Source organism: Mugil cephalus, chromosome 15 (assembly GCF_022458985.1).
Source record: "Mugil cephalus isolate CIBA_MC_2020 chromosome 15, CIBA_Mcephalus_1.1, whole genome shotgun sequence".
Taxonomy (NCBI): Eukaryota; Metazoa; Chordata; class Actinopteri; order Mugiliformes; family Mugilidae; genus Mugil; species Mugil cephalus.
The window spans coordinates 19,015,347-19,031,216 of NC_061784.1; the positions used below are offsets into that span (position 1 = coordinate 19,015,347).

The 15,870-nt window shown below is 44.2% G+C and overlaps 1 protein-coding gene across 2 annotated transcripts in view; it reads left to right on the top strand.

Annotated features, from left to right (window-relative positions):
- The window catches only part of zbtb16a (zinc finger and BTB domain containing 16a), a 135,142-nt gene that overhangs the window by 108,884 nt on the left and 10,388 nt on the right, over nt 1-15,870 (top strand). For both annotated transcript variants that reach the window (XM_047606257.1, XM_047606258.1), the window contains exon 5: nt 9,906-10,076. In XM_047606257.1, coding sequence (XP_047462213.1) covers nt 9,906-10,076 — 171 coding nt within the window. The remainder of the gene's footprint in view (nt 1-9,905; nt 10,077-15,870) is intronic.

The window sequence follows — 15,870 nt, forward strand, 5'->3', positions numbered from 1 at the left end:
GAGCCCTAATGCGTCGGCGGCTAATGAAGAGCTCCAGTTGCTACAGTAGAGGGGGAGAACATGGCGGGCCTGTGACGCTGTGCAGATGAGGAAATTTGCACGGCTATAAAGACCTCTCCCTGTCAACTAAATGGCCAGTTGAGTTGCCATATGGTTGTGCTGACATTATCTCTGGGTAATTAATATGGCATCTCGCCTGGCATCTGGTGGCATTAATCTAGCTGGGAGCTGTTCATCTTACAATGTCAGCGCTGCTGCGGGGCCCGGCGTAAATTATCACTGCCCGATGGAACTGGGAGGCAGGGACGAAACAAAACAAAACACAGTGGGGCAGGGTCTGTTGACTGTGTGCTGTTGCGTCTTTTTATAACAGAGATTGCCTTTCTTTTGATTTCTTCTTTTTTTTCATTTCTGCTGCATGTGTAATGCAAGGAGCTACTGGTCCTTTGAGCTGACTCCTCGGAGCTCTCCAGTCCCCCAAGTCGCTAATGGACTGGTCCTACCGGTGCTGAAAGAAATTATAAATATTCCTAAGACGTGTTTAATTGCCCTTACATGTATTTTCCAGGCGAAAAACCTCCAGGTCTGAGCGATGAAGCCCATGTGGAAGTGCAAAAAATTTTAAAAAGTCTGACTTTACAACAAAATTAAACATGTTTACAGCCTGGTACAAAAAAAACGGGTCTCAGTCTCAGTCAGTTAGGGGTGAATATTTGTCTAACTCACTCGTTTATTAATTAATTATTAATTTATTATAATTAATTAATTAATTAATTATTAATTAATAATAATTAATTAAGGTTTAAATTTGAGGTGATAGCCATGAGGTAGCAGGTAGCAGAGAGTTGGGTGGGCGGGTCTCAACATCCAGGCTGCTTTAGCTCCGCCCCAACACGGCCCCAATGTCCATATTAGGAGTATCTGAGTGTGGGCGGAGTAAAGCTCATCCAACATGGAGACCGCAGGCTCCATCCACTTTGGGCTTCATTTTCGAGGTTCAGAATCCAATGGGTGACATCACAATGGGTCCATAGTATATGCAGTCATTGGTATTTAGTGATACTCAATATCCATCATATAATAATATTAATAGTGTAAATTATTATTATTAATCATAGTAATGATTACAGTCAGATTGAAGGGAATTAATGTGTTGTTCTATTTAATAAAAAGATGAATATGCTATGGGGGGGCTGTAACAGACAATCCAACAGTTATTTGCAGGTGTTCGGCCGCCGGTGAACAGCTGTGGCCCTCGTTTTGGCCGTTGTTGCCGTCTAAGTCAGACTCACTCTGATTGGCTGCTCGGCTTAGCGACCCAGCACGCGGGAAGAGAAATGCGACTGATGAAATTAAACAAAGCAGCGAAGTTCACAGAGTGCAAAGAAGGCTCTCTTCACAACATCGGGATCATCTAGAATTAATAAACTGTGGCAGCACGGTTCAGGAGAGGCCAGCTCTCCGTGCCAGTTTGCAGCTCTTCCTAGCTTCCTAGCTAGCCACGCCAGCTGGCTGCGAACTGTAGCCTCTGTGATGTGTTCAAGTGCAACTTCGTGGTCCAGATACGGGCGACATGAGGCAATGTCACCATCGGCCGCCGTTGCCAGTGGGTCTCTAATGCTGGTTTGCCGTGGCCGAGCCTTTAATCATCTCTCAGCCGCTCGGATTTATCATTCAACCCCTCGGCTTCCCGAAACTCCACCATGCAAGGGCTGTGCTTACAGACATTTGTATTTAGCCGCTAATTTCTGGTCGGAAAACTTAAAAATATCTCCCGTGAGTTTCTAATGAATAAATAAATTAATGAAGTTTGTTGGTGCAATTATGCGGTTGCAATTGTCTGTTGCAGCCGCTTCTATCAACGCTAACAGCCACTGGCTATTTTCAATTAAGGGCAGGGTTGTTTTCTTCATGTAAAAGAGGAAATCTTGTTTTGGGTTTGGACAACATTAAATCTACGTCTTGCTAGAAGCAAACGTTTTATACTTTGTTACCTCAATCCCATAGTTCTCCCCAGACTCACTCTGTATGTGTGTGTGTGTGTGTGTGTGTTACCAAAGCTGCATTTTAACAATCATTCGTCTCTCCTCCGGTTTGATCAATAAATAATTCTGTGGAGGTGTTTTAACTGAATTAGCAGTGGCACAAACATTCCATCTCATTTTCTTTCTCATAGCGTATACACAAACATGTATACGCAGCGTCCCCCGTTCGAGAGCAGACCTCTGTGTTTATGTGTTATTCATCCGCGTTTCGAGGACGCGGGAGGAACCAGGCTGATAATGTGAGCCGAGAAAAGAGGATGTTAGTGAAGCACTGTGCACAGCTGGATAACAGGATGCTCTGAATGAGAGGCCGTGCATGGCGAACGCGACATTAACCTACAGGTGATGGATAGGATTCAGGAACGCTGCGTCTGTAGGTGCCTGCGCTCCTGGAAAGTCATGAATCAGTCGTGATTTCTTGAAATGCAAATAGTGGCCAGGAACAGGAGGAGAAACACGAGCGTTTCCCACAACATCGAGTAGATTAAGTAACAACAGGTTAAACAACCTAAACCCCTCAGTTGACGTGACAAATTAGCAGCTCTTTGAGTGGAATTTTGAGAACATTTCAGGATGTGGACCTGAAATTATCGTGAAAACACTCCTAAGTTAAGCCAAGATTGTTTTCTTGCCAAATTGTAACCGTGAACAGTTTGCATGCGACAAACCGGAGATCATTTGCTAAGGTTGTGCAGTGTGATGTAATTCCGATGCAATGCCCGTTATGTAAACTTCTTTAACAGAATGCTCATTTCCTCATTTCTGCATCTGTGTTGGCAGCCCCTCGCGCTCCTATTAGGAGCCGGGCTGTAGCTTTCCTGCACAATCTACCTAAATGACCGAAACAAAAACCACTTGAATTGTTTCTCACGTGAATCCGTTTCCCCCCTCAAACATTTTACTCAATGTTTGGTCTGCATAAATCCAGCCATTTGTTTTTCCGCCGTTTAAAAACGAATTTGTTCTCTCAATCATCTGCCGAAGCAACCATTATGATACTGAGTAGCATATGTCTGACAGTATGTTTCAGTCCAATAAGGAGTCTGTTTTGACTCTAATGTACTGTAATGAGGAAATCACTAACACCGCGGAAGAGAGTGCAGTTTGCAAAGAAATTCAGTGATTTCATCACACCATCGCACATTCCTCACCTCTTGCACCCCGCTTCTTGGATTTTCTCTTATTTTGTTTCCTCTTATTAAAATAAATTCTACGCTTGGTGACAGTTCATTCGCCGTCTCGGAACGATGTGTGAGAGCAGCTTTTTTTTTTTTTTTTTCGGCCAAAATTGCATGTGTGCGTAAGAGCCGCACATTTACATGAAACTGCACGATTTCCCAACCCTGCTGCAGACAAAAGTTGCCAACAGGGGGTCTCGGCTAACCCAGACACGACGTTTAGACGCATATCCTAACATTTCATTAGAGACCTTCTCCGAGCCGCATAAGAGGAAATTGCAGAGGGCATTTATTTGTTCATTCATGGCGACGAGATGCACGTCTCTGGTGACGCCCCGTGGAGGCGGACGTGAAAAGGTGCCCGCCGACCTTTTCAAAAAAAAAAAAAGACTGCGACCTGATGTGTGATTAAGCCTGATTACCGATGAGAGTAACAACAAACACTTGGCGAAGCTAAAGAGCAGCGGGAACGTCACCTTTTCTTAAGTTTCTCACACCCTGCTCTGCCAACACAGGCAGGATTTGTTGTGACTGGTGTTTGCGGTGGCTGGCAGTTGCGTGGTGGCAGATAGCAGCGCTGGAGAGGAATCAGCAGAGCCCCTGGTAGAATGAGCGCTGTTGTGACTGACTCTTTACCTGTGTCGGTGTAAAGTGGAGGGGGGGCAGTTCAAGGCGAGCCAATTTACAGATTTGTTGCAGTTTTGATCCTCCTTAAACGGGACAAATGGCAAATAGCGATTTCTCTTACTGTACGTCAACTGAGATGACCTTGTGCTGCAAACCAAAGAGTATCCTGGGAATGGGTGGGTGGGTGGGGTGGTGGGGGGGGGGGGGGGGGGGCTGAGATGAGTCACGCTGAGTACAACTTGTTGTTGAGTCCAGATGTCACAACGGAAAATGAGCTCTAACAAATGGTAGAGCACAACCGCCGCTGCTTTAAACAGAGCTCGTCCATGGTTTGTTCCCATCGCTTGAATTATGGACCTGCAGTTAATGTTGATCATTGCAATATGTTCGCTGTTGCAATATGTTTGTTTCATCCTTCACCCGTTCGGTCATAGTATGTTTTTAATTTTTCTCTTGAGCAATTGGAGTTAATGTTGAGCTGTGCTGTTTCTAAAACTAAACATTAATTAATAATAAATAAAAAAAAGATAAATAATAAACTGTCTTCGATCAAAGCTTTTCAGGAAGTGCCATGATGGAGTGTTGAAGTCTCCTTTAAAGATCCTGTTTAGTCCGAACATCCGTGCACAACAGGAATCATATTTACAGATGCGACATAGAACTCTGACCAGTCGTACTTGAAGGCAGCACGGAGCCCTCATACCTGTTATCCTGACTCTAGGGTCATGTTTCTGTTATTACCGGGATCAAACTGACAACCTACTGTTAATACAGGTGTGTTCGGATGCAGAGGCCTACGCTTAGTCACTATTCTGCCCTCCGTATGGATAAACTATAGCTTGCTATAGATTGCTATTGACAAGAGCAAGCAGTAACAGAGGTGGAGGGCTGTGGTAATGGCCTGTGATTGAACACCTTGTGCTGAGGTCCCGCTGCTCTCTGCCTCATTAACTCTGGCAGGTCCTCTGTTCAGCACGTTGCATTGCAGACCACAGTCGGGACGCATTTAACTGTCTCGACTACAGTCCAAAAAAAAACACGTGCATTCAGAGCGGTTTTGCAGAAACAGCCAAGGGTTTCGGGACGGTCACCTTGAGCCATAATTTTGGGTCGTCAGTCAGGTATCATGTCTTCTACACATGGAGCGCAGACACGTGGAGTCTATCGGTGGCATCGTCTTTTTCCTCTTGATAGTTTAATTGATAAAGATTTCTAACAGAAATATGTGTCCATGTGAAAAAATTCTGTCACTTCCCTTCACTTTTTAGCGAATGTTTGCTGAAACAGGCAGAACTGAGATTTTTCCCTTCTTGACGTCTCCACCCCCCAAACAGATGAGTCTGCCCTCTAAAATTACCAAGCAGGCGCCATTTTTTTCTCCTCACAAACCGTCACAAACACACGTGGCAAAGGTACGAGCAAACCACGGCCGTTGTTCTGTTGTTGGTTGCATCAACGAACCATAACAATTACCCTTACAGTTAGCAGAAGCTAGCGTTAGCTACATGGTAGTAACTGAAACAGCACATATGAACAAACTCACCTATTTAGACATATAATATTTTCATAAATCCATCATAAAAAAAGCTGCATCCTCTCCCCGAAAGGGGTGTGGAGTAGGCGTGGACAGACACAGCTCATTAGCATTTAAAGGTACAGACACAGAAGCAGCCTGTTCTCAGTCGAGCTCACTAGAGAGATCTTTTGTCTGGCTGACATTCAGGACCCAGCCTGAATTTGGGATAATACACTTTGAAGACAATGACGTTGGACCTCTGACACCTGTATGAAATATTAAAAAAAAATGTATAATATGGGACCTTTAAAATCCTGTAACTTGGCGTACCTAAATCCAAAAGCACCAAAATCTAATTTAGTCAACTTTGATATCTTGTCTTCAAGCTTAAGAATAAAGTAACGAACATCTAAATCATTATCTAGACATTAAATTAACACACAGTACTGAGATCCTTAAGGAATCCCTCCAACAAGCTCATTCTCCATTTGATTTTTTGCTTTTGGCCACGTGGCAGAATTTCCATTTAAAGGCAGAGCAGACAGGATTTACAGGAATGTATGAGCAGAAATTAAATATATTAATCAACATAAAGTTATATAATTAAGTCCTCATTGATTTGATGTTGTTTAAACCACTAATTAAGTTATTTATAATGTCTCATTTAGAGGTGCACTTTGGTGGTGACCCTGCTGCACATCAAAGTCAGACGTAGTACCTTCCACAATGACCGGCCTCTACCCTCGGCCCATTTCTCTGCTACTTGCCCATCCGGCCACTGTCACCTCCCATCGGGGAGTATTCCTCTCCATTACCAGCCTCTGTCCTTCCCCCACTTAAATAACAGCGGCCCTGCCACTCTGTGCCCATTAAGATACTGCCGCCGCCGCCGTGACCACACACACACACGCACAGAGAAACAACCACAAGATGCTCAAGCCTTTATAAATAGGTAGCGCAAGAAGTAGAGAGAGAAGCTGGTAAGACGAGGTAAATTATTCCAAAACAGCCAAACAGGACTGAGACTAAGAACCCCCCACCACTCCAGCTCCTACCGCTTCTTTCAGGTGTCACTTTGGGCTGACTCAATTTTACACTGTAATGGACCTCCTGGGTCAACTACTTTTCTCCTACCTTTCCTTCCTTTTTTTATCTCTCCGCTGGCGTCTTCATCTATCAGCGGCTGACAACACCTTTACCCACTTCCCTGCAACACACAATTATTCCCTGTACTGACTGTATAGTTTGTACCACTTAATTTCGTCTAACGGGGCTCTGAGTTAAAGCTTTGCTGCAAACTGCAGCTTACAGACAAAGGAAAGGACAGCGGCAGCAGACGAACCTCTTTGACTGTTCAATTATTATTATGACATTCAGTATTAATTACTATGTCTAAGTAAATTCTTATGGATTAGACCACATCAGTTTAAGAAACAAATGTCCAGTGCTTTGTTTACCCATCCACCAGCCTGACAGCCTCCCTACAATTTGAGCTGATTTTAAACTCTTCTTCTTTGGTTCCGTCTTTGCTACAAAAGCCACTAGAGGCCTTGGTTTCTTGAAGGTCAATGTACGATGTGTTTGTCTGATAGCTCTTCAAATGTCAAAAAAGTAGTAGTAGCATAGATGTGGTAATTTTTTGGTTTAGTTTTGAAAGCGACGTGTTTAAAAGTCAGTCATTCCAGGTGGTTTCTTTGGATTTATGACCTTTGTTCTGGAGCGTCCTCGTCTGTATTTTCTCCCTGATGCACATTGTCCACCATTTAACTTTAATGTGTTTGCAGTGTTTTCCATTGTGGTGCGTCCACTTTTTTTGTCGGCTTTGTCTTTCTGTGTTTGTACGAGTGTGTGTGTGTGTGTGTTGGTATCTGGGTTTCATGTTTCCACCATGCCTTAGCTCAGGTCTGAGGTCAGAGGTCTTGCTGACCTTTTACATTCCTGAACTTTTTTTTTTTCCTCTAATTATCCACTTTTGGCCAAAGTCTCTCTTAGTTCTACCCCACCCCCCGTTTATGTCCACTCCTCTTCTGTTTTCTATACCTTGACCTCGCACACTATTTCCAAGCCTTCTCCGAAATCCAATCATGCCGTGTTACTTTATGTTGTGACCGCAAATGATTTTTTGAAGTGGCTCGGAAGGAGAAGAAGTCTTGCCTATAAGATGAGTGATAAACTAATAAAGGGAAATACGAGTGAATAGGAAGCAGGATTGTCAATCATCAGCCAGTTAAGTACCTGGAGTCCTAAAGGGATTTCAGAAGCAATCAACGTCATTCAATACTATCTTTGTTGATAAAAGCCCGGAGGAGAAGACGAAGACACAGGTGAAGAAAATACAACAAAAAAAAAACAGAGCGCTTTACTTATGCGCATGCTCTGGCTCACCAGTCCTTAGGAAGCAGTCACTTCGCATTCAGAGCAAAGAAATGCAGTCAAGTTGAGGTTATCCTTTATGCAGGAAAAGATGATGATGAGGTCTGGTGAGGTCAGACCTTTGAAGTGTCCTGAGGGTGGAGAAGAAGGAAACCGCATGTTTCTACATGAAAATCAGAAAGACTGATTTATCCGTGCACTTTCATTAGCTTATCTAAAATCAGCTCACAGGTGGCGGTATGCTAAACACGGTATTCCAGACGTCCCTCTGCACACCATTGCATTCTGACTACTCATGAGGTATCACAAGGTGTTTTCAGGCCAGTCGAGATGCACTACTGGGCAAAGGTTTCACAACACTCCAATATTTCTTTCTTTACTGAAATGGATGCAGTTTAATGTCTCATTTTACTCTGAAATGAAAGCAAACTCAGAGAGTTTTTTTGTTGCGGATGTTCCCAGAAATGTGTGGCAGTTGTCGGGTGAAGGTCTAGAGACTGGACTCCATGTTTTCAAGCTTTACATCTTGTTTTTATCCTGAGGTAGTTCTGGTAGAGCTTGGACTAAGGTTTTGGGTCATTATCTTGCTGTAGACAGAGATTACTGATGCTGTTCTGAAACGTTTGACCGGTAGTGTATGTAATACCTTCAGCAACTTGGTGAGGAACCTACGAGATGTCCTCACCAGATGCCCCAACCACCTCAAAGGAGAAGTGGCTCTACTCTGAGCCCAGGTATCCTATAGAGGAAACTCATTTTGGATCCACGGTGCTGGTCTTTTTGGTCACTGCCCATAGTTCACGACCCTTACTGAGGCTCAACTGTTCAAATCTGAAGCGTTGCCTTAAGGTTCTGCAGCCTCTTCGTGTTGAGGAGGGTTAAGATTGATCTTCAAGCTAAATATTTCTAGAAAAAAAAAAATGTGGCATGCCTTTGAAGAGAAACATTTGGTCACCTGCACAGTAGGACCCGTCCTCAGAGGAGCGTCAATATAAATATAACGCACCTGTAGGGCTGACAGATTAGCACCTCAGGCTTTCAGTCATGAGCGTTCACCAAGGATCTAATAGAAAATTCCAGTCTCTTGTAGACACACCTGCTTCCTCTATTATACAACTGAAACTGAAACATAGAGACAGACCTGAAGTCAGAAGGGGAAGATTTGTCAATATTCATTTCTCTCCCCCTACGTGCGCTAAAATTAGATTCTTTTCTCTCTCGCTCGGTTTCCACGTCGCCGTTCTCGACTTCTAAGCGAATCTCTCGTCTTTACCTGCGTACGAGCGACTCTTTTCTGTCCTTCCTCCTATCATCATCCTCCGAAGATATACCCCCCATCCCCTCCCCTTCCCCCCCGTGCCCATTCTTAAGCGTTTAGAGCAGCCGAGACAGTGATTGATCTGGTGTGGAGGCTGTCGTGGGCCCACCTCCTCCTCCAGTGGTTATGAACATGAGGCGGGCTGCTCTTCATAGATTTTTAAATTAGTGTCAGCTTTGCCCCAAAGATGTGTTATTGACTGATGAAATAGAAACTGAGCTCCAAACACTCAGTCCTTCCCCAGAGTTTTCCCCAGCCTGGTAATTGAAAAAGTGTGAAGGGAGTGTGTTCAAGGGAGCGTGCAACTGTGTAGTGTATGTGTGTGTGTGTGTTGCTGTGTTTGTGAGTTTATGTGTTTGCGCGCTTGCAACTGTGTGCTCTTTATCTCTGCTGGAGAAAAATGCACAGTGCTCGCCGGAGTCAAGATTCGATTGAAGTATTGCATAGGAGATCTTTATCGGCCTACACACCCACCCTGAGAGAAACATGAGTATTGTGTGCAACTTTTAAATCCTATGAATACGGCTGGCTGCGTGTAAGGAGGAAGGCTTGTTAAAGTGTAATGTGTCTGAGTGATTGTGTCTTAATCATCGTGAGCACGCACGACGTGGCGTGCTTTGTCGGAGCAAAGCTCTTTGTTGCAGAAATAATCACAAAAAAACTATTATTTATCACAACGTATGTTTGCTTTTGTTTTGTAATTCAACATGCAAGGCAACATGCGAAGAAACAGGAAACTAAGGCCCAAGCTGTAAATAAATCGAAGGCATTTTTTAAATCAAATGAATTTGTGTTTCCGACCTCCTCGCCACTAATTAATTAACCGGCGGTTTCTTTCTCCTCTCCAGGGTCGGACATGGCCATCTTTTGCCTGCTCTGCGGGAAGCGTTTCCAGACCCAGACGGCGCTGCAGCAGCACATGGAGGTCCACGCCGGCGTTCGCAGCTACATTTGCAGTGAATGCAACCGGACCTTCCCCAGCCATACTGCACTCAAACGTCACCTACGCTCGCACACAGGTCAGTGGCGGCGTTGCTTATCCGTGTATCTCCACTCAAAGTCATCAAAGTCAAACACATGCGGCTCAATATGATCTCAAGTGGGCCAGACCAGCAGCATAAAAGCATAATAACTTAACCTATAATTAATGGCAACTCCAGTATGTGAAAATTTAATGACTTCTTTGAGAAAAACAGTGCGATTTTGACTCACTGCTGCCATCTACGGTTCAGTTGAGGGTTGTGAACATTGTTGATTTGATTGAAATAACAAATAGGTTTCCTCCTGTCACTCTTCCTCTTTCCACATATACTTCTTCTCCTTCTTTTCCTTCCTTCTCATTTCCATATTCATTCTTCTCCTAATCCTTGACCCCTCCTTTAGACACATGGTCCAGTCCGGGTGTATTTTTTTAAGGGAAGGTGCCATCTACCATTGGGCGAAATGTCAGGTTCAGTCTTACCTATAGACATTTTGGCATGTGGGCGGGCCACTGGGAATTGAAACCCTGCTATTAGTGGATAAGCTGCTCTGCCTCACCTGGGCGCTACCTGAATGGCGTTAGGAGGCTGTGGCTGAGGCGTCTTCATGCTATTGTAGCAAACTGAGTACAGTATAATAGTCTTCTTCTCCGCAACCGCGCTCTAAGTCTTGATCTGGAAATCTTGGCTCTGCAGACCAAATAAAATATGTAACACCTCTATTTTCCGTGTCTGCCATAGGGTTCGCTCCCATTTTAATCCAAAACACCTCCCCGCGGTGAAGCTTTCTTGGAAATGTATAAAACGTATATTTAGCATTTCTTAGGAAATCCAAAATTCTCCATCTGGCCCTAAAGCTGAGCCCAGACACCCGGAGAAGTAAACCCAGGCTTATGCCAGCCGCATCACAATATCCCCAGTTGAGTGACTATCGCCACCCAGAGCCCTTACCTTGAAGCTCCGCTCCGCCAGACTCATAATCTTTTAAACTGATTAGTTATTAACTAAGTTACGCATTAAAATATTAACCGCGTTGTGGAACTAATAGAGACGGATGATAATGAGCGCAACGGATTGTAAACCCAGCTCATAAAAGTATTGATTGATTAACCATACTTGCCAGCTCCTGTCCTACAGCACCTACTAATAATTCATCCTCCTCGACGCAGGCGCTTATTTCAGGGCTGGTTTACAGATCTAGTTATGAAGAACTTTATTATTATTTCAGCTGTTTTTATATGATGCATGTTCCTAAATTCTTTTGTCTTTAATTGGGGACCCGAAGCACATTTTTTTTGACCCATAAATCATGCCTTGTAATGCCCCAAACATTCTCTTTTCTTTTCTTTTTTTTATTATTTCTCAGATTACCATAAAGTATATTACTACCTCCGACCCATGTGTGTTACGGTGCGGGGGTAAAAAAAAAAACAAACGAGTTGTTTACAACCACAGTAAGAAGACGACAAGGATTGTCATTGACAAATACAGCTTACAGAATAATGCAAAGCAAAAGATCATGTTTTACATTAGGAAATGGCAGTGAATTATGTCGCCCCGACCCCGAGGATCTGCTGCTTTAGCTCAGCTGAATAAACAGCATTAATTCAGGTCAACACGAAATGAATTCTGCAGCAGTCAGACGAAGCTTATTTACAGTGACTATTTTTGTTCCTTTTTTTTTTTCCTCCTCTTCTTCGGTCCACTAGTAATTCTCTCAGTGCCGGCTCTCTGCTGAGACGAGGCCAGGGTACTAATACATTTTTTCGCGAGGGGAGCAGAGGTAGTCTGACGGATGCGGCTATTCAGAGTGAGGGGAAGCAGGGAGAAAAAAAAAAAAAAAGAAAAAAAAACGTAGCCACGACAGAATATGAACACATGGAAATGAATCCCATTTCGCCAGCGAGGGATGGACGCTTTTTTTTTCTTCCCCCTCTCCCTCTCTGTTTCTCTCACCCAGCCGCCTGTCTGCGACCTTAAATAACAGTCTCACTGTCAGAGCCGATTTAGCTCACCGGCTCACGGATAAATATTTGAAACGAAAGGCAGTGAGATGAGAGCAGTCGGCCCTATTTACAAGTCAGGCGAATACACCATTAGTGTGTGATGGTGGTAGGAGCTGGAGGTGGGGGGGTGGGGGCGGTGGGGGTGATGTGTGTGCCGCCTGTACAGTAGCGATGCACACATCTGCTCCGTCTACCCGACATTGGAGAGGACACATGCGGCGTCTCTGATCCACCTGCCCACCCGGGCGACGCAAATGTCACCTCAGCTCGTCTCCGGAGCCGCAGATGAGACTTTGCAGCCTCGTGCCACTTTGAACCTCATCCCACTGTGGGCGTGTGTTAAATCACAATGAGCCAGCCGTGAAAGCAATCGTTTAAATATGATGCAGAGCCTTTTGTCGGGGGATTATAAAGTCAGCAACTCACACAGACATCATGGGCGCCAGAAATAGGTCCTAATTTACCCTCCAAAAAAGAAAAAAAAAAAAGATAGAGAGGAGAGGAGAAAAAAAAAAAGTAAAGGCATGGTGTTCCTCTACATTTACACTTTGATGTTAATAATCTCATTCACACTTTGCTGGATAACAAGGCAAAAATAGCACTTTAAAACAGACAGAGCCAGACAGCGTATCCACCTTAGAGAATCGGCCTGGCAACTTTAACTACAGCTCGTCTTGCTTGTTGACAGCGGAAACTAAAGCAAAACACAGCTACTTTTTATTAGTTGTGCCTCGAGCTACCGGGTGGCCCCTTTTGTTAAATTCATTAAATTTTCCAGGTATCAACGGTGTACCGGTTCACACTGAATACCGGTATTTTTTTCCCGTTACGTTATGAATTTTTAATTTGCCAGCATACCGGTGTGTTTCCCTACACAGCGTTGGGAACGTTGCGACTTGAGACACTGTTTCAGACCAGACCATTTTCAATGTAGCGCTTCTAAACACGCATGGTGCGACTGAGCCACTGTGAGGCGTGGTGAAGGTCTGAAAAATGAAGCGGCAGAACGAGAAGACGTGACGGTTGTTTGAGTTTTTTATAGGGTGATCAGACGTCTCTAATTTCTGGGGACAGCTTCCGTTTTGGATGATCTGTCCCCCCGGCTAAAGCTGTCCCTGGAAATGTCCCCAATTTTAGCTTTTTATGAATGGGAAAAAAAAATCTGGCGCGCATGCTACAGTTATTACGGTAGCCGGTCACGCGTTATCGACATCACAGACATAGCAGTTTGAATATGAATAAATATGTCAAAATAAATGAAACCTCGTGAAAAACTCCATGCTGTAAATGTCCCCATTCCCACATTAGCAGTCAGTGCTAACATGGGCCCATTCAAACCTGTTTTACTGCTAGCGTGGGATTATTGTACAATATTTATTTCATCACAGTAAAATAATTCATCCTTAGTCAATCTGCTGCATTAATTCGACTCTCAACCTTTCCACAGAATAACACAGTGCATTCCTTAACATGGATTATCTAAAGGGTAATTAATCGACTGCTCTTTTAATAATCCACCAGTGAACTCCTTCTTTACAACCGTATCAGCTGTTGTATTTTATCTTTGCTAGTAACTGCTCTAAATGAGTGTGTCGGCTTTACACAATGTTCACATTCTTTTTGGAAAAAGATCACCTCTAAATGAGAATAAAATAAAATTTATAAATATACAATCAAATTAAGTTTTCCTGTATTATAATGGCAATTCCAACAAGCTCAAATAGATTCCTGGACACACTGTGAAGCTAAACCACACTTAAACAGCTGTAACAGTAGGAACGTAAACTATATCTATTCCTCCAAACATTTAGTGTTTTCTGTCGTTACGTTAGTGTTATGTTACAGCCAAGATGAGGATCTAACTATTGCACCCTCTCCAGATTCACTTCCCCACCTCCATACATATCCAAAAGCGTAACCTCAACGTGTATTAATGCTCACAAATGTCATCTTTTTTCCTCTGTAGTGACGACGACGACGACTCGTCAAAGTCACTTTTGCGCGTGCAGAGACGCTATCGGAGTCGAACGCAGCCCTTTGTGAATTCGTTCGGCTCTGAATGTTTTTCTCAGTTCGTACGAGTTTCAAATGAATCACATAAGTCGGAGTGATTATACGGGCGTGCATTACCATTGCCATCTCTCTCTTTCTTTCTTTTTTTTTTTTTATAGAGGGATGACCTTATTACTGCCTGCAGTGGCAAAGAAGGAAAATTATTCACATGCCGCCATTTTGCCGTGTTGTTTCAGCGGTTTTGGGGAATGGTGGTTTTTTGTTCTTGGATTTAAATGCAACCAATCTTCTCTTCTCGGTGAACTCCACTTGTTCTGGGTTCTGATTTGGTGATGGAAGTCTGCCTGTCTGGTGTGGCCACCTATTGAAACCTCCCGCGTGGCTTTTTGTTGGCAGATTAGGCATTTGGCTTCATTCACACGAGAAAAAAAAAGTCTTGCCACTCACTTGGACTCGTGGCAGACACTGAAGCTTGCAAAGTAATTGCTTTTCAATGTCAGACTCGAGTATTTAGATGCGACAGTCGTGTCGTACCTCAGATATGGTGCCTTTGTTTCCGTGTACAGTAGTGTAAAAGGTGCCAGACGAGCCCTCCCGCAGGTATTTTCCACCCCCCCCCTCAAGTAAATTGGAGCCAATTTTGACGACATTTCCAGGATCTCAATCCCCGCTATTCAACCTTAATGTTAATGGACAGACTGTGGCAGCTCATCTTCCATAGAGAGCTTTCTACATATAGCTTGGTTATTGGTTGAATCACCGCTCTGTTGTATCAACTGTCGGCAGAAAGCAGCGAAAAAGCTCTTTTATGGACATTCATTACATGTGCTTCATTTTACCTGTCTGCAGCCTTATCTTTTGAAAGCAGCCTTGCTGCTACGGGCTCTGACACTGGATCACCATTTAGGACGAGGAAGGGAAAAAAAAAAAAAAAAGAAAAAAAAAAACGGATTTAATGGTGTTTATTTCTTAATCTTGCCATCTCTCCTTCTCTCCCTGCCTGTGTCTTCCCCCCACGTTTTCCTGCATCCACCTGCAGTTTCATTACCTCCTCTTAACATACCATTACACGTAGCCGCCGCCGCGGCCGCCTCTTTATTTCATGTCTGCGTCTTTCGTAGCATGCGTGTACAGTACTCAGACAATGTTGGCTTATAAGAGTGGCAGTCATAGCAGCTGTGCTTTTCCCTTTCCCTCCACCGCACACACACACACACACAAACACAGAGACGTACACACTCTCTTTACAGACCAGGCCTTCATTAATATTCTGTTGTTGTGCACTGTCTGTGTGTAAGTGTCTGTGTGTTTTTTTTTTAAACTCTGAGCCAATTTGCTGTCTGCTGTGGCGGGGTGTTTTGTGTTCGCAGCTGTATTTGATAGTGCTACAGCCAGAGAGAGAGAGAGAGGGAGAGAGAGAGAGAGGACTGAATTGAATTTAGAGAGAGAGAGAGAGAGAATGAGCCAGTTCTGGTCCTGGCAGTGATGGAGCCTGGTGATTTACAGCCTCTTACCGTATATAATGAACATGCCTCATGTGCCCATGGGCACAGGCACCCTCAGCAGCCCTTTGGGGTGCAAAAGGAGGTGATGGGGAGGGAGGGAGGGAGGGAGGAAGGGGGGGGGGGGGGGGGTCAGGAGACGCAGGTGGTGATGCTCGGGGGCACCCTTGGGTTCACTCACCATGCTGCGGTTCCACCTCACTGTGCTGGGTCCTCATCTGTGGCGTCTCCTGCCATGTGGTCACACCACAGAGAAAGAGAAATGACAACAGGAAAAGAAGGAAGGAAGGAAGGCGAAAAGAAATGGAGGAC